This window comes from Pinus tabuliformis, chromosome X (genome assembly GCF_031772625.1).
Source record: "Pinus tabuliformis cultivar Carrire ecotype Pingquan chromosome X, CPIR1, whole genome shotgun sequence".
In the NCBI taxonomy this organism is placed as follows: domain Eukaryota; kingdom Viridiplantae; phylum Streptophyta; class Pinopsida; order Pinales; family Pinaceae; genus Pinus; species Pinus tabuliformis.
The window spans coordinates 1,183,505,193-1,183,524,380 of NC_142308.1; the positions used below are offsets into that span (position 1 = coordinate 1,183,505,193).

Here is a 19,188-nt window from a genome sequence, read left to right on the forward strand (position 1 = left end):
ATAATAAATTGCCTGAAGTGGCCGCGTTGGCTCAGGCCGTGGACTGTTTCCCTCTTTGAGGGTTTTAACCACGTCAACTATACTGGTATATTGATGTGTGATCTGTTTGTGAGCGGTGTCCTTTGGTGTTCTGTTTGAGGAAGTTACCCTATAAATTCCTACAGCCAGTACAGCCAGAAACTCGTTTCCAGGTCGTACGATAGAGTTTCTTCTTCTAACTTGACTTTTTCTTGTAAGTTTTTTTAATTTTGTTGCTTCTAATTTTTTATTGGGCGACTAAAATATTTTCTGGATGCTTCTAGATGCCTTTCAAGTTATAAAAAAGAGGATTTTTGAGTGGGGCGGCCTAATGTTCAAGCCTATGGCCCTAGTGTTGATATGCAATTCATGGTAAAGTTAAATTCTTAAAGTAAAAGTGACATTCTCTTTTATTTTTCATTTTCATCCTTTTACCTAAATTTTTAACATTACCATGAAATGACTCAGGATGTTTGAGAGTGGTTTCGCCCTTATTGGATTTCATATGGAGAAAGTAGGATTTTAGATCTCACTCAAAATCCAGCAGACTTATCAGTTTTTCAGGATTTCAGGATTGGGGGGAATTGCAATGTTTCCATTGGATTTTGTCATGTACTAGGGTATGGAACTTGTATTTAATCAAGAGAACCAAGCCCTCTATGCAGGGGAGACTTCCAATAATTAAGAGCACGTAGGGTACTAGGGTATGGAACTTGTATTTAATCAAGAGCATTGAGGTCGTTCGACTATGTAGGAGGAGACTCCCAATCAATCACGAGACAAGAAATTAGAAATTTCTCGTGGCTGATTTTGGATATTGCTATTTTTATTATGTAACTATGTTGCATGGTTCCCGCATTGGGGGTGGGGTTCTCAAACCCGTCCTGGGTTCCCGCACCTAAGTACTGGATTCGGGTACGGGTTCTTCCCAGAAGAACCGGGTTCTTACATGAAGAACCGGGTTCTTCAAAAAAAAAAATTTGGGTTCTTTTCCTTTAATGGGTTCTTGGGTTCTTCGGGTTCTTTGGGTTGGGTTCTTCGGGTTCTTTGGGTTCTTCATAAAAAAAACTATATTAAAAAAACTATATTTTGAAAATACATACTAGGATACGGCATGCATGAATGACATGTTTATGCTACTTATAACTTTATAAGTTATTTCAAAAATTCAAACATAAAATAAGAATTTACATGTAACATTGTAAGATACTAAGATGTCTAATGCCAAAGCAGCGAGTCCAACATTTACTTAACTTAAGTAAATGCTAGACTCAGCTATTTTGGTGAAACTTGGGACAGATTTTGTCACACACAGCTGACTGAGATACACTAGCCAAGTTTCCTACAAACTCAGAAGTATGCTCAAAAATCCTAAAGTATTCTAAGTTCTCAAAGACTCAACATTTTAAACTTTATTTTATTGGCCTGCCTTGTGTGTTTGGTGGGACAGTAGTGAAATATATGCTGCTAGCAGCCATAATTTATACTTTAATGTAGCCACAAGCCTAAAAAAAAAAACCACTGAATTTATATGTAATGATTCAAAATATATATAGTATAAAAAATGCCCTCGATCTGGAAGCTTCTAAAAATTGTGTCCCCCACTCTGGCTCCCACTTCCAAGCAGCCTTGGTTCTTATACCTATTAGTTCTTTTTTAATAAAAAGGGATGCAATAATATTGGAGGTCAAATAACTTGTATTTTCCAGTTTTTTGGTCTTTGAGGAAGCCATTGTTCCTTAGGCTTTAGCTATTTAGTATTTTTATTTTAGTATTTTAAAATTTCCTAGTTCATGTTTGAAGATGCCTTAAGGCAAATTTTGAATGTAGTATGACAATGGACATATATCATGATTCATGATTCTTATTAATATGTAAACAATGAACAATTTTTTGGTGATAAATTTTGAAATTTCAATGTCAATGTTGAATGTTCAATGATGTGCATGTTTAAATGATTAAAGTTTTCTTTTGTAAAGTTGAAAAAATATACAAATTCAAATTTCATATATATTATTAATTATAATTTATAAAATATAATTATTAAAATTTAATATTATTATATTACCCGACGAACCCATGCACCCTGTTTCGAAAAATGTCGTCCCCATCCCCGTCCCCATCCCTGAACCCACGTTTCCTGGCAACATAGCTATGTAATCATTCATGAGTAAATGTGATGTAAATTTAGAGACTTATAGTTTATGCATTGACAATTGACAATTTAATCATAATGCAATAAATTAGAATGTATCATATATGCTTTATGATTGCACTTATTTCTTAAATGTCCTAATATATATATTGCATTTCCGCGTTTCCAAAATTTGGCGGGGTCACGTTTCGTACCCATGCCCTTTTGGGAAACTCGTATTCGTTTCCTTGTTTCGTGCAACTTAGCATTAAAAATATTAATTATTTTAATAAAATTATCTCTGGGTGGAATTTCCCAAAATGCTTTTTGGGTTCTTTGGAATACATGTGTTCAAGTCTCCCTGCAAAGTTTGAGGCCTAGAGCACATCTGATGCTACCCCAAATCAACACTTCATCTTAGCAAGGAATGTGCACTAGCAAAATACACTGCTGCATATTGCTCTGACTTTGAAACATCGTCCTCTGCGTTGTTGATGCCTGACATGCTATCCATGAACTACAGCGCTGCTGTTGTAACTGTACTGTTGCTGAAACTGCCACTGCCAACACTGCATCCATACTACAACTCCCTCTCAAGTGCTGCATCTGTGTTGCTGCTAGCACTGCCACTGCCAACTGCTACTGCACTGCAAATTGTTGCTGCTACTCCATCAACAACGGAAAAACATCCAAAATTACTAAACTAACTGTGTTCAGTATGATACCACGTGAATGTTGAAGCCTGACTGTTGCTAGTCTCTGCACTGACCCTCTGAATATATAGCACTGCTGTTGACCTCTGTTCTGTGCCTCTGCACTGCTGCCAACTCTGCTTTGTGTTGTTCAGTCTCTGGCGCTAATAGCCACTATAACTGTCTCTCTGACACTCCTCGGCACCATCCCACATTAGTCCATCCTGCTACTGCAAAACCGGGCTCCTGTGGCAAAGGTATTGATCCAAGAGGTGGACTCCTCAAGCATCCTGCCCATTTGTAGCTCTTTTGAACTACAACTCCAAATCAACCCACCTCCCTCTTGGAGGTATCTCGGTTGTCATGGCGAACTCCTCCTCTTCGATCTTTGCGAGCGCAACCTTCAAATCGTGCTTCTCATCCTTGTCCTTCTTCTTGAGAAGACACTGAGTAACATAGTGACCCATCTCACCACACCTAAAACACTTGATCTTCGAGATGTCTTTCTTACGTCTCCATTGCTTTTGTTGTCCCTTCGATGCAAGGGCTGCATTATCCTCCTCCTCCTTGGGCTTCGACCCACTGCATTAACCTTAACTAAGTCTCTCATCAACTCCTCTTGTTTTAGAGCTGCCCACATCTCATCCCAATTTGGCAATGCTACTTTGCCCAGGATACTCTGGACAAATACTTGTCACTTATCTGAGACAGAATTGAGGGCCAGTCTAACCAACTCTTAATTGTGAGGTGTATGCCCTGCAACAGACAATTCATCACGGGTCTCCTTAAGCTTTGTGACGAACGGATCCACACGCTCTCCCTTCTGAATCTGAGAAGATCTCAGTTTCTACTCCAAGTACATCTTCTGCTGCTCGGAAAATCCCAGATATAACGTAGCCAAGGCATCCCACATTTCCTTAGCAGTCCCCCTGCTAGCGACATGACACACCACATGATCCTTTACTCCATCAAGGATCATCCTCTTGGCCTTCGCCATTTCTCATCTGTACTTCTTCAATGGATCTGCATCTGAAGGGACAACCACCACACTGTTGACGTATGTCTTGAGGGCATGCTCATCTAGAAGGAATGACATTCTTGCCTTCCAAATGACATAGTTGGATGCTCCATCCAACCTATCCTGATCCCTCAAGCCATTGGTTGCCATATCTGCCGAAAATAGAAAGTCAAATGACCTCCTCTCTCCTCTGTGCCGTTGTTGGGCTGGCCTACGCAGTCCCTACTGGAGCTAGTAAAACTGCTGCCCCTTGTTGTTGCTCAGCTCTAGAGAATTCGAATTCCTTGGCTAGGAATTCTTAGAGGAAGAAATTCCCTCAACCGTGCTTCTCCTCTTTTTTCTGATGATTTTCTACCAAGCAAACTGCCTGCAGAAAAATCTGCGTCCCACCAGCTCTCCTTATGCTGAGGTTTCAACCCTACTCCTTTTGCCCCAACAAAAATTCGAACTGGGAGTCCTTCTCTCTGTCGACTCACTCGGAAAGAGATTGCCTCGAAATTTCAATGCTTCGGCTAACTATGCAAACCGTTTGGGGTTTCGAACCGCTGCCTCCTGCAGCTTTTTGATATCCCTCATCTGCTTAGCATTGGATCTACCGGCTTTGCTCTTCTTGCTTCACCCTGTAGCTTTGATACCATGTGAGAATTCCTAAACCGAAATTCCTACTACAACAATTGATGATATTACTCCTATTTGTTAAATTCCTTCAAACAAATTACTTGCAGTTTCCGATGGCAAATATCGTAATACATACACTTCGACCTTCACTTAATTAAATAATATGCAGAAACAAGAGACTGATCAAGAAAGAAAAATACAACACAATTGACACCGTTGTTTTTGGACAAATGTCCCCAGAAAAACCCAATGCGGGAAAACCGGTGTAGCAGATCTGAGGGTTTTATTATTATGTAGTAGAAAATATGAGTACAGTTCTTTGATGTTCAACTAGCAATCCGATACACAGAGAAATGGGACAAAATGAATGGTGAAATGATCTCACCCTGTCACTGGGAGAATCTCAGTTTGAACGCACTGAACTGGAGCCTATGCATAGCCTCTACACAAAACTGTGTCACTCCTATGCAGTTCTTGCGTCACTCCTATTGGGTATCACACTGCTCCTTCTCTAGACCCTCTATTGGTTGGAAAATCCGAATCTTTGCCTCTCGGTCTCACACCCCGACTCTCGGCTATTGAAACTTGATTTCCTCAGTAGGAATTCGATCTCCCTCTAAGGCCTGCGCTATCATTGTGTCAGCTCTGCGTGGGCTAGCGTCTGCCTCTCTCTGGACGTCGTTTTGCCCTCTCTCTGCCTCATACTCTCCAACCTAGGAAAACTTCCTTCTTCTGGATATTCACTACCCCTCTCTGCAAGAAATCTCCTTGACTAGAATTTCCTCCTGAGAACTTCTCACTTCAGAAATTTGATCTCTTGATCTCTCGATGTGTTTTCCAAATGACCCTCAAGCTCCCTTAAATAATCTTCTCGTTGACATTCCACGACCTAGATTAAAAGCTAATCAATAGCTAAGATCATTTTAGCTTGATCTTTGTCTTCTTCGAGAAGTTACATCCACAATTAGATTAATACCCATTAATATTTTTAATTTCCTAAGTTTAGACTTAGGGTCCCATTAAATTGTCTTTGGGTGGAATTTCCCAAAACACTTTTTGGGTTGTTTGGAATACATGTGTCCAAGCCTCCTTGCAAAATTTGAGGCTTAGAGCACATCCGATGCTACCCGAAATCAACACACACACACACACACATATACCCTTGACATATCCCAGTGCTCCCTAAATTTCCCTAAAATTTGAGGGTGCTTCCATATGGCCCCCCTATGCATTTCCCCATACCCATATCCCCCCGTCCCAAATTCTTGGTGGAAACTAGGAATATTCATGTCACAAATCCCAGTGCCTTCATTTGTACTTGATAGTTGACTGGTGTGCCTTGCTTAAGGATATTATCCTTGGCAAGTTTTAACAGTTATTCTTGGCCGACCTTTCTTCTACTTGGCAGTTGTCTAGTGCATCTTTCATCCTAGGTATTAATGCAGTACTGCAGTGCAGTGCTTGTTTGGGAGATTCTTCCTTTTTTCACTCATTCTATGGTTGCCAAGAAGATCGTGCATGAGCATCCATTGGAGGTTCCAGCAGCTTTTCCAAGGCAAATTTCATGCATGTTTTGGAGACTCCAGTTGTGTTCACTTTTCTAGGTGAAGATGGGATCGGACAAGCTGAAGCTAGGTGCTACTCTCTTGGTTGAGGTTTCTTTTCCAAGTCTGAAATATTTGTTGATAGTTTCTTTGTAGACTTCCATCTGCATTCTACAAGAGATGGAAAGCTGATTTAGATAGGTTGTTCAATGACTTTTTGGTACATTCATTCTTCTCTCGTCCATCTTCATACTTCTCTCTAATCCCTTCATGTTAGATTAGTGAGCAAGTTTATAAGGGAGTGTTGTTATCCGCTCCCATGCTGTTCATGTGATTGTGTCATTGGGCATTGTGAAAGTACAGCACTTGACAAGTGATAGTTGACCTCCTTGAGTTCCTAAGTTATGAATCTGTTATATTTAGACTTTGTACTTACAATGCTAAAATAAAGGTGCGATTCTTTTAGTGACTGACTATTTATTGTGGCTGAGTCTGATGATTTTATATGGAACTTTCTGAGTTGATTGGCTTGAGATATAGCACCTGTCCAACTAGTTTTCTCTCTTACTACTTTCTCTCCTAGGGCACTTGTGGTTGTCCTGAAGAATTTGTGTTTGTTTTGCTACCTCTATTGGCTCCTCAATATTTGGATGTGGTAATTTTGCCAATATTTTATTAAAATGGTCTGTCTTTAACAAAACAGCCATCATCCTTCACCAATAAGACCAATAAGAAACAATCGAACATGTGAAACATTGAAATGCACAACATTGTCGATAATCTATTTCTTACCTTCAATAAATCAATCTGAAATAAAAGAGAAAAGTAGGCTTAAAATTTCCAGTAATTTTTATGTAGGATTCAATCAAGTTTGCCTTTTGTCACTTGTCTCCTTTGCAGTTAAATTGTATATGATCCCAGTGGGTGAAAAACCATGGATAATTGATTTATTTTTCCAACTAAGACCTTGTGGAGAAACCCAAAGGATAGCTCCTCCACGTTTGTGGATGGCATCCCTAGTAAACCCGCTGGCATATACTAATGTTGCTCACCTAGGGGGACTCAAACCAGGCACCTGCCAGCACAGACCTAGCCAAATGCCCAGCAATAATCATGGATAATCATTTACTGAGTATAGCATGAGTATTAAATTTTGTGAACATTATGTTAGTTTGTCTTACATCCAAGTTCGACTGTGGCTTAAAAATTCATTGCTTTAAAATGATAGATGCTCCTGCACTGACAAATGGACACAGCTTCCTTTTGAGAATTTACTAATTCTACATTCTTTTAATGTATTTTTATGTGACCATTGATAACATTTCAAGGCTTTGTTCATAGTATTTCCCTTTGGAATTCTTTTTGAGTTTTGCAAGTTCTGAAGTAGAGTAAAACAAGATTCTGAATGTTGTTAGTTATCTGTTCTACGAATTCCACTGCTAAGTTAGTGAATATGTTTGTTCTGAATTTGCTAAGAAGAGTCTCAAACAACCCTCTTCATGTTTATATGTTGTGCCCTATGCTAGAATTGGGGATGATGCTCTCATTTCTATTGGGAATGGCTGTGCTTCTCTGCGCCAATTGAATGTTAGTGGTTGCTATCGAGTTGGTGATGTTGGAGTTACCGCCATCTCAAAAGGCTGCCCTCTTCTAATTCACCTGGATGTTAGTGTGTGTCAGGTAAGTTATTAAAAATAGATAAGTTGCATCTTTATGGGCTATAATCTCATGACTTATTTTTGTTTGTAACTTGAATAGTAAGTATAATCTTTGTGTTTTAACTATTGACAACTAGGGAAATACAAGACACTTAACTGCATTGTGGAGAAAAGTGGTCCTATTTGTAACAATAATTTCTGTCCAGCCTACTTAGATGGCACATCATATTTTTAAAGGATGATATTAGGACTCTGCATACACAAAGCAAGAAGAGGAAATTGGTACATAAGATAACTTTGTTTGAAACTTTAATAAGTATTTTGAAGAAATGTGAAGAATTGTTATCTAAACAACTTTATTGTTGTGGTGAATATTCCGTGATGTATCTAAGTCCTATATATATCATATATAAGCATGTGCATTTCCTGTTGCTAATTATGCGTTACTATGTCTGAAATCTTTCTTTGGAGAAATGGTGGAAATCAGGAAAGAAAGGATGGGGGACTTTATTTCACCGTCAGGTAGGCGAAGTGACGTATGAGATAGTAGTTGCATTATAGGCTTTATAAATTAGTGCATTTTCTACAAACTCGCTGATCAGTCATATACATTGTGATAGCATATCAAAATAGATGCGTTATAAGATAATGCATTTTGTACAAACTCACTGATTAGTCATATACTTAGTGACAGCAGATCAAAATAAATATGTCATAAAATCATTACTATCCATCTATGATAACTATCTGGAATTCAGACTCCCCCACTGTCCTGTGTTGAATTTTCCGCAATAATGCACTGTAGAAACCAATTTTTCTGATCTGATAATTACTTCTAATGGCCTTCATTTTATTTATCTTGTGTCACATATATCATTAAGCAATTATACACAGAAAATCTCAACAGTAATGCATCAAAAACAGTAGAGACAAATAATATCATAAAGAAACAGCCATGCAGAATAGAGACAACAAATTTTCCCCAGTAAACCCAAACTTGGGAGAAAACCCAGTAACTCTTCTTCTAGGAGAAATTCTTCTTTAGCAAGGTTTACAATAAAATATCTGGAAATCTGTGCAAAAAACCAAGTCCAAACTTCTTCCATTTCATCCTTTTTCTGCTCCCATGAGTGTCTTCTATATAAGGTATATGATGAGTGAGTGAGACAAATGAAGTGTCACATCATGTGTATATATACAAATTCAATGGATTCATTTACCTCAAGGGAGTCGGAGGGACACACCCTTTAATTGTGGGGCCAACTTGTCCCTTTTGGGCCTACATGAGACCGCAAAATAAAATTTATTTTATTTTAATTTCCATAATTTTTCTCGGCCAACTTAGGAGGCCTCTTGGATGCGGGAATACCTCCTGATACTACACAAAAATCAACACTTCCTCTTAGCGAGGGAGGTATTCTCCTTGGCTGCAACAGATTTTCCTTCAGCTGGAATTTCACCTTCCTTGAGAAGAGTTTTATGAGCTTGCCATGTTGATGCATGTTTATATGATAACTCCATCCTACAGTGGGAAATGTAACTCTTCATATAACCAGGGTTGGCCAAAGTCCTATATGGCTCCTTAGGGAAATGTATCAATCTCCTCTGGTCATGACCCAACCAAGACATCCAAATTTTTCTAGCTTCTTGGGAGATAATTTTCCATTGGACCTATTACCCACCAAATGCGTGTACCCTTGGGAGAATTTTTCTCCTGATCATTTTCGTCCAGCCAACAGCCCTTGACATCCACCTTGTAGCTGATGTTATGCACCATTTTGTCTGTGCCACTTGCATAAGCCATATGTTTCCTCACCCACTTGTCATAAAAGCACATTTTAGAAGGTGGGAAATCCAATCCAAAAGGTATGTTATTCATTGTGCAATCAGGTGCTTATGCTTGTTGTTCTTTTGGGCATTTGGCATGGATTATTGGGTGACTTGGAAGAAGGGTTTTGTTCGTGATTTTGTTCCCTCACCTTAAATGGGGGGTTAATCTTCAATCCTAGTCCAGTGGGACCTCCCTTGATGGCCCATGGCTTTAGGAAGGGCACTTCCTGGGACATGGTCCCTTTTTCCCGTTCCGTACTTATCACTTTCCGCCATACATTATGAGCCCTATACTCCACCTCCCAATTTTTGGGTCCACATGACCATAGGTCCATTGGGTTCTAACACACCGCCTCCCCTTGTCCACATGTCTAGGCTGGGCTTGGAAACTTTACCCTGAGAGGTTGATGCAGCTAAAAGAGAAGTAAATAAAAAGCATAATCATGGCCACGAGCAAGAATGTTATAGATCTAACCCAGAAATACTATAGATCTGATATGAAAATATAAAACAATGCAAATGAACCCAGAAAGTATATGAAATGATTCTTTATTGATCATACCCTTAAGGTAGGGCAACACCATACATTCACTCCTTAAGGAAGGAGAACACTCCACAAGCCATATGCCTGTTCATACAATAATCCTTGACAATCCCTTGACATGGAGTCTCTAGCCTCTATATAGGTCTCATACATACAATACCATGGGTCATTACCATGGTTCCCTCATACCATCAACTAATACCATGGGCCCATTACATTATTACTAACTACTTGTGGTCCCTTACATGATATGGGTTAACCACCTTATTTATTACTATGGCCCATCCCATTATTACATTATTACCTTGGGTACCTCCCTTGGTACCCCATATTATCCCCCCTAAGTATATAACATTCCACCCCACTTAGCATGTTTCGTCCCCGAAACATGGAAAGAACACAAATAATAAGATCTACTCAAAAGAGTAGTCCACTGGTACCATGCACGTGAATCTAGCCATCCAAGAGAAAGGTGAACCCTCGGTCTCGCTGGTGCCTCGCTCGCTTGAGATGGAAGTTGACAGTGGTAGTTCTTCTGTGTTGATATGTAGTAGGTGGATCTTCGCTCCTCTCTATATGTCCTGCGGGGGTTGTTGTCCGTGTGGCTAGTTGGTTGCCATCTTGATGGTTGTCTTGCGGGGTAATGTGGGTGATGATATGTTGAAGTTTTAACCCACGATAGCTTTTTCTTTAATTCACCCTGCTGTGTGTGGTGTCTTCTTTTCCAATATGACTTCAACCACTGAGCCCTCTTCTGATGTATCAACACCTGTAACCTTTTCTGCTTCAGCCTCTGTTTGTGTTTGATTGTCTATCATCATTGGCTCATCATCTAATATGTCAGACCCTAGAACATCTTCTCCTTCAGCCTCCTTGGACTCTACCTGTTTATTAATGGAAATATCCTGTAATGTAATTTTCTTCTTTTTATACTAGAGCTTCAGGAATTTCTTCTGCACATTAATATTGATAGTACCCGCAAATTCCATCCTAGGATATCCCAAAACAACATCCATATTATCCATCTCTGAAATATAAAAATCACCATGCAACACATACTTATCCATAGAAAGCTTCAAATCCTTATAAATTTGAACATCCTCATCATCAACCTATGTATTTTCAATTTGTTTTGCTGGAACTTGCAATTTTTTTGCCAAATTAACATTGATGAAATTATGCTTGCAACTAGGATTTATAGAAACAATAATCTTCTCTTTCTGAATCAATCCATGAACCTGCAATAAGGAGATACTAGCAGAAAATAACCCTTTAGGTTCCTTGGTTTCCTTCTTTTCTGTAAAAATAAAATCTTTGCTAAGCTGTGTGTCTGTCTGTGTGAGCTTATCCACAAGATTAGTTTTACGGTCAAAGTGGTCCATAAGATCTTTTGTGAATGTGTCCCAAGTCAAGGGCCTTCGATAGCAACGTTGATGCCATTGCCACCATTTCCGTCTTTCATTGTCCAAGTACAGTAATCCCACACTCAACTGAGTCTCATCATCCATGATGTAATTCAATCAAAAATATTTCTCCATTTGTGCTAGCCATTTGGCTGGATGAGAGCCATCAAATTCATACAAGTCCCTGAAATTCAGACCTAGGGCCACCATCACAAAAAAAATTGGCGAAAATTTGAAATGGTCACAATTCCGTCAATATTGCTCAGAATTCGTATTATGACCTGTTTTCGGAAATGGAACAACCATTCTGCATCTGCCCATGTGATAGAAATTCTGATCCAGACACTGGAATTTTAGATCTGTGCTGCAACTCTCCCGCCGTCAGCAAAATTTCTGCAAAAAGAGCTGATTTTAAATCAGCGATATCTCCCTCATCCAGACTCCGATTGGACCGAATTTTTTTTGTTTTAAATCGGGTATTTTTTTCACATAGAATCCAGATCTACAATTAGATTTTGCAGATCTTGTGCCAGGACATCCAGATCTACGCCGCAAACTCGCTGCCCTGAAAAATTGTCTGCAACCCCATTGATTTTTAGATTAGCGATATCTCCTTCATCCGGACTCCGATTCAATCGATTTTTTTTTGAAATCGGCTATTTTTTCACAAAGAATCCGGATCTGCAATTAGATTTTGCAGATCTTGCACCAAAACATACAGGTCTGATCTGCAAACTCGCCGCCCCCAAAATCCACTTGTTATAGCTCTGATACCACTTGTTATAGATCTAACCCGGAAATACTATAGATCTGATATGAAAATATAAGACAATGCAAATAAACCCAGAAAGTATATGAAATGATTCTTTATTGATCATACCCTTAAGGTAGGCAACACCATACATTCACTCCTTAAGGAAGGAGAACACTCCACAAGCCATATGCTTGTTCATACAATAATCCTTGACAATCCCTTGACATGGAGTCTCTAGCCTCTATATAGGCCTCATACATACAATACCATGGGTCATTACCATGGTTCCCTCATACCATCAACTAATACCATGGGCCCATTACATTATTACTAACTACTTGTGGTCTCTTACATGATATGGGTTAACCACCTTATTTATTACTATGGCCCATCCCATTATTACATTATTACCTTGGGTACCTCCCTTGGTACCCCATATTATCCCCCCTAGGTATATAACAAAGAAACACAAGAAAGAAAATTCTAAAATGCAAAAGATTGTTGGGACATGAACATTAGCACGTGGGCAAAATCCAAGCATGAGCTCTACCCCTTATCATTATGGCCATCACCTGTTTCCTAGGGCCAATGTTGCCCTACTGCATCATGGAAAGGAACCCTTGCATATCCCAACCCCTGGTGGATGATGAGCCACCCAACCACTAAGGGGCTAATGAATGTTACTCATTATTGAATGCATGTTCTAATTTCCTAGATCTTTGAGTAATAATACAAAGAAAAATCAAGAAAAGGCAAAAGACAGTAACAGGGGTTGAAAAACAAAGATCGGTGTAACTCATGCACCCACGATTACTCCTTCACATCTGTATGCCAAAATGTTGATTTTCTCATCATTGTTACCCCTTTGACCATCGCATTTGACCTTGAGACCCCTTTTCCCTCTCTGTTCCGTTATTATTCATATGCCACCTATTGATTGAAGGATGTGCCAAGGATCTGTCTTTCCCCTTAGGGGTTGGAAACACCTAATAGGGTCATCCATTAGCCACCCCTACCTAGGGAAGTAACACTATTACATGATAAAAGCCCCAAATTTGGAAGGGAAGCCCCATATGAAGTGTCAATTTTCCCTTGACTAACAAGCTTGGTCCACTTAGATGCATTAATGATTATTGTACCTAATGGTGAAGATGCAACACTGGACATTGTGTGATTGGCAGGTGGTTTTCATCATGGGTAAAGCAACTTAACTAGGGCCCAAGTCCACTAAAGGAGCATTATGACACCCTACATGTGAAACATTGAGAGCCATGTAACTCCTACCACTTGGATAGCTTCATTCCATTCCATGGGCATGTACAACACCCCAATATTCTATACTTTACCCCACACTATTCATGAGATGATGCACTTGGACTAGTCTTCCCCAACCGACTTAGCAGTGATCATGTGGTTTGACAGTTGATCTAAGGCCCATATGAGATTTGTCTCATCCCTTGAGATCTGGGAGGGCTAGCACCATCCTTAAAGCCTTCAATGTTGGAGCAACGACAAGCTATTCTATCACCAAGAGACCCATGAGACCCATTTTGTGCCACAAACACAAAACTAGGGTCCATACGATGATTTGCATCGAGATTTAGGGGCCAACCCCTACATCATGACTTTTGGTGCCCTATACACCTACTTTGGCACTAAAGGGGCTGAGCGCATACCCTAGAAGGTCCTACGCATACATGACGTCAACATTTTAGCCTCTTTGTGGGTTAATTCTTATGTTTTTTTACATTGACTATGAGGTTGGCTTGTAACTTAACTTAGTATTTTCCCATTATTTTATGACTTGAGGGGCATTTAGGCTAAAATTAGAGATCATTGGACATGTATATATTGGAAAGAGATCATTTGATCTCTCATCATCACATTTGGAGAATTCAAACCTTTTGAAGGAACTCACAGTTGTTTCTTTGTAGCTATTGGAGATTCTTGGAATGCACTTTGATGTTTGGAAGTTATTTTGGATCATCTTTGGAGATATTTCTTTGGTGAATGGATGGATATACTACATGTTATCTTGTAAGTTCCTATTGTTGAAGATTATTACTTTGAATTGTCTACTGTATGGAATTGTTGCTTCTAGATTATGCTTGATTATGCCTTAACTTGTTGAAAATAAACTTTAAAGGCTATCTAGTAGAGAATTACATATGTTACTCATTGGATAACATGTAATGAATGTTCCTAGTGGAGGAATTCTTACAACCCTCCATCAAACTCCATATATCATTAAGTGGGTAAATGCTGGAATTTTGGTACCTAGGGCCTCAAATTTTGGCCTCCTTAGCAATGAATTAGGCTGATCTTAAGCATCCTTGACTCCATATGCCCAAGGGACAAGGCACTAGTCCAAGTTTTGTTGAAAAAGGTACCAAGGAGGTGTTTCCTAATGCTTTTTCCCTAAGCCGAGGAAAACAAGTGAACCCACCTTTTTAGTATGACTTTATGAGATTATTAAATTCATGTGACCTTTTAGTCACGTTATGAAGTCTAAAAGTACATTGTACTTTTATAATATTAAAGTGACCATATATTTAAAGTGACTTTATGAGGCAAAAAGTACATGGTACAACAAGTTATTAAAGTGACTAGAGGGGGTCATTAATGAAGGGGGAGACATGAGGGGGGGTCAATGTGAGATTAAATCTCCACCTTTGATTAGGAGAAGTTGAGATCTAATCTCAACCTTTGATCTTAGGGATAGGCCTTCTCATCCTTATGGAGACTAAAAAGGAGGAAAAGGGCAAATGGAGGCTCATTCTTCAAGTGTAGTTTTGGAGAAGTGAAGAGGAGAGAGGAGAAGCAAGGAGAAGGCTCAAATAGCAATTTGCAGCAAGGAGAAGGCATCTACAAGCATGAATTCCTAGGTTGAGAGGCATGAAATTTGAGGAGGTACAACAAGTACAACAACCTAAAAATTGAGGAGAAGAGAGGCATCTACAACACGAATTTCGAGGTAGACTCAGTGTATTTATTACTAGTCTGACAACACAAATTTGAGGAGAAATTTTGGGTCTAAGGCACAGGTTTCAAGGAAAAAGGTCAGATCGAGGCATGAAAATCGAGGGTTTCAGTCTTAAACAATGACATGATTTTCAAGGGTAGACAGTTGGCCTATGGCATGATTTTCGAGGGTAGAAAATCTAAATAGTGGCACAATAATCGAGGGCAGATAGTCTGAACAACGACACGAAAAGCAAGGGCATATAGCCTAGATAGTGGCACGAATTTCTAGACAACTGCATTGTTTTCTAGGATCTAGCCCAAATTTCAAGGAGGGAGATAAGTACCCTTGTTTGTAATTAATGTTGTAAATTTATTTGAGAAAAGCAAATAAACATCCTCTTCCTATTTATTTTCCCTTTGGAGGTTTACTAGGGTCTCATTGACCAAATATTGGTGTCTAAATTTTTGTGCATGCTTGTGAAATTTATCAACTGAATGTGAAAGAGTAGTGGTAGCTTCTAGTGTTTTAATTGAATTTATATTCAAGTTTAAATCTAGGCAATGAACAAAGGGGTTTGGGCACTAAACTTGATTTACAAATCAAATTGAAACTGGGTAGGGCTACATGAAAAAATTTCTACGAGTCTTTGGTGAGCAACCTTAAATTTCCTCCATAATTTTTATCTTCTCAAATTCAGTCCTTTTAAGGCTATGGTGAAAATCTAGGGCCTGGAGAGAAATTTTAGGGAAGAGACTTTTTATGATTTGAGAGCCTAAACAACAAGAGATAGGTATAGGCTACGTAACCTATCAATTTTGTGGGCATCCACTCAAATTTCATTCATAAAATCTCTTGTCCTTGGTTTTGCTCTAAGAGGGAAACCCTAGTTTCTTCTCCCTCAACATGAAGACTTTCTTGAGGTTTTCATGAGCCTTGGATTAGCTGTATATCATTGTGATAAACCCTTTCTCTTGGGCCTTGACCATTGTGAATATCTATTACCATCGAAAATCTCAAAACTCTATGTCTTGAGCCTTCTTTTCTAGGTCTATTCTTGGAGAGCAATTTACTTCTTTGAAGCCTTGTACCATTATTGAGCCTCTCTTTCAAATGAGTAGTAAGTTGATCATCTTGTGCCTTATACCTAATATATCTATTCTAAGTGATCCCCTTGTTGATTTCTGGTAGCATCGGATGTGCTCTAAGTCTCAAATTTTGTAGGGAGGCTTGGGCACATGTATTCCAAAGAACCCAGAAAGAGTTTTGGGAAATTCCACCCGGAGATAGTTTTATTAAAATAATTAATTATTTTTAATGGGACCCTAAGTCTAAACTTAGGAAAATAAAATAATTATTGGGTATTAATCTAAATGTGGGTGTAACTTCTAGAAGATTACGAGGATCAAGTAGAAATGATCTTAACCATTGATTAGCTTCTAATCTGGGCCATTGAATGTCGACGAGATGATTATTTAAGGAAGCTTGAGGGTCATTTGGAAGACACATAGAGAGTTTAGGAGATTGAATTTCTGAAGTAGAGCAACTATTGGAAGAGAAATTTGAAGTGAGCTTTCGTAGAGAGGTGCAGAGGGAGTTTCTCTGTAATTGGATTGCTGGGAAGGCATTGAGTAGTTGTATTCAGAAATACTTCAGCTTAATAATAAAAACCCTCAAATTTGTTACACCGGTTTTCCCGCATTGGGTTTTTCCTGGGATGTTTGTCCAAAAACAATTGTGTCACTTGTGTGTATCTTTCTCTATTGTTCAGTTTCTTGTTTCGACATATAATTTAATTGGTGTAGGCTGCAGTGTTATGTATTTCGATGTTTGCTGCAGGAAACTGCAAATAACTTGTTTATGTAAATCTAACAAGTAGGAGAAATATCATCAGTACTGCAGTAGGAATACTTGGGTTTAAGCAATTTTCACTCTCCTTCCTTCAGAACTCCTCCCATCGGTGAAAATCCGTAAAGAGAAGGGGGTTTTGGTTGAGGAGACATTCGGCTTCTACCCCATTGTTAGCACTTTGTCTAGCTTTTGTCTTGTAAGGTTTCCCTCTCCAAAGTCTTTAGATTTTGTGGTAACATTTTGGCACCATTGTTGGAGACACAAAGTGTGTGTCTTGTCCCCATACGACAATATAGATCCTTTTTGGCGACTCCATTGGAAGAACAAAGCCATAGTTCTTCATTAAGCCTCAAAGTCAATGCTTGTGGGGTGAAACAAACATCTTTCAAGGCATTTCAAGTTCACCTTGGCGACTCCATATCTGAATCTTATGAAAATTTGCATGGCAAGAAATGGCTCACTGGAAAGGCCTATTTTATATGTTTCATGATGATGATCCTCAATCAAATGATCATGATGTCATTAGTAGCAAAGAGGAGCTTGATGCCCCTCTTAATGAATCTCTTGGGAGACATGAAATTGAGGAACCTCCCCAATGCCCTAAAAGGGGGTTGTGGTTCTTCCCAATGTATGATGATCGTAGCACACCTTGCTCTTTCCTCGATAATCTGGATGATGTGATTATGGATACGAATGAGCCATCTATCTTTTCATGTCATAAGGAGGATATGCTTGAGCTTGCTCTTTATCAAAAGTTTATGAGCTTGGTTGTTGAATTCTCCATTCTTTTGTTGCAAGAAATGTGGCGCAAGTTAGATTCCTCTTTTCCATCCTTATCTATGATCTTTGATACATGGTCCTCATATGTTCCCGCCTCCCACCCTTACCATTCATCAAGCAAATATTGCAATGGAAAATGTGATATTTGTCTGCCCTACCTCATAATGGCTCATAGGGGCAAGTGCTTTTATATCGATCTAGTGATATGCTGGTTACATTGGATGTATGACTATATTTAGCACTTGCATAATATAGCATGCTTGTTAATGTAGGATGTGTTGCATGTTCCCTTTTGCGTAGCTACTATTATCATATTATGTTCTCATGCTAGATTACATTGCATATTGCACTTAGAATAGATTTACTTTTCTGTATGGTTTATTATTTGATGAAACACATGGGTGATAAAAGTATGCCAAGTGCACATGCTTCCAATAGTTGTATTCTGATGTGCAAGATACAGGTCTACGCCCCAGAGATTGTTGTTCTCTTGAACTCCCCGTTCAAGTACATGGATCATGCACTCTACGATGAGCTCATGTCCTAGCTAGAGCTAGATGTTACCCACCAAAAGTGGCTACCCCTAGGAGAATTTTTTCTCTTGATCCTTTTCTTCCAGCTAGTAGCCCTTGACAACCGCCTTGTAGCTGATGTGATGTGCCATTTTATCTTCGCTACTTGCATCAACCACATGTTTCCTTGCCCATTTGTCATAAGAGAACATGTTGAAAATCTGATCCAAAAGGTATGTTATTCATTGTGCAATCGTGTGCTTATGCTTGTTTTTCATTTTGGCATTTGGCATGGATTATTGGGTGAATAGGAAGAAGGAATGGTTTTAATCGTGGTTTTGTTCCCTCACCTTAAATGGGAGGTTAATCTTCAATCCTAGTCTAGTGGGACCTCCCCTAATGGTCCATGGCTTTAGGAAGGGCACTACTTGGGAAACCTTGATTGAGATAGTGTGGTCTCATTTTCCGATTTCATACCTATCACTTCCCTTTGTACATTATGAGTCCTATACTCCACCACCTAATCTCTGGGTCCACTGGGTTCTAACATACCCCCCTCCCATTGTCCACATGTCTGGATTGGGCTTGTAAACTGTCCCGAAAGGTCGATGTAGCTAAAAGAAATGTAAAATCCATAATTATGGCCACAAGCAAGAAACAACTGAAAGAAAATTATAAAATGCAAAAGATGGTTGGGACATTAACATTAACACGTGGGCAAAAGCCAAGCATAAGCTCTACCCCTTATCATTATGGCCATCATCCAGTACCTGGGGCCAATGTTTCTTTATCACATCATGGAAAGGAACCCTTGCATGTTCCAACCTTCAGTGGGTTATGAACTGCCTCACCACTAAGGGGCTAACTACT

At 39.2% G+C, this 19,188-nt stretch overlaps 1 protein-coding gene across 3 annotated transcripts in view; it reads left to right on the plus strand.

Annotated features, from left to right (window-relative positions):
• Positions 1-19,188, plus strand: part of LOC149144169 (F-box/RNI-like superfamily protein) — a 334,943-nt gene that overhangs the window by 272,464 nt on the left and 43,291 nt on the right. For all 3 annotated transcript variants that reach the window (XM_089450095.1, XM_089450093.1, XM_089450094.1), the window contains one exon: positions 7,551-7,704. In XM_089450095.1, the coding sequence (XP_089306221.1) occupies positions 7,551-7,704 (154 nt within the window). The remainder of the gene's footprint in view (positions 1-7,550; positions 7,705-19,188) is intronic.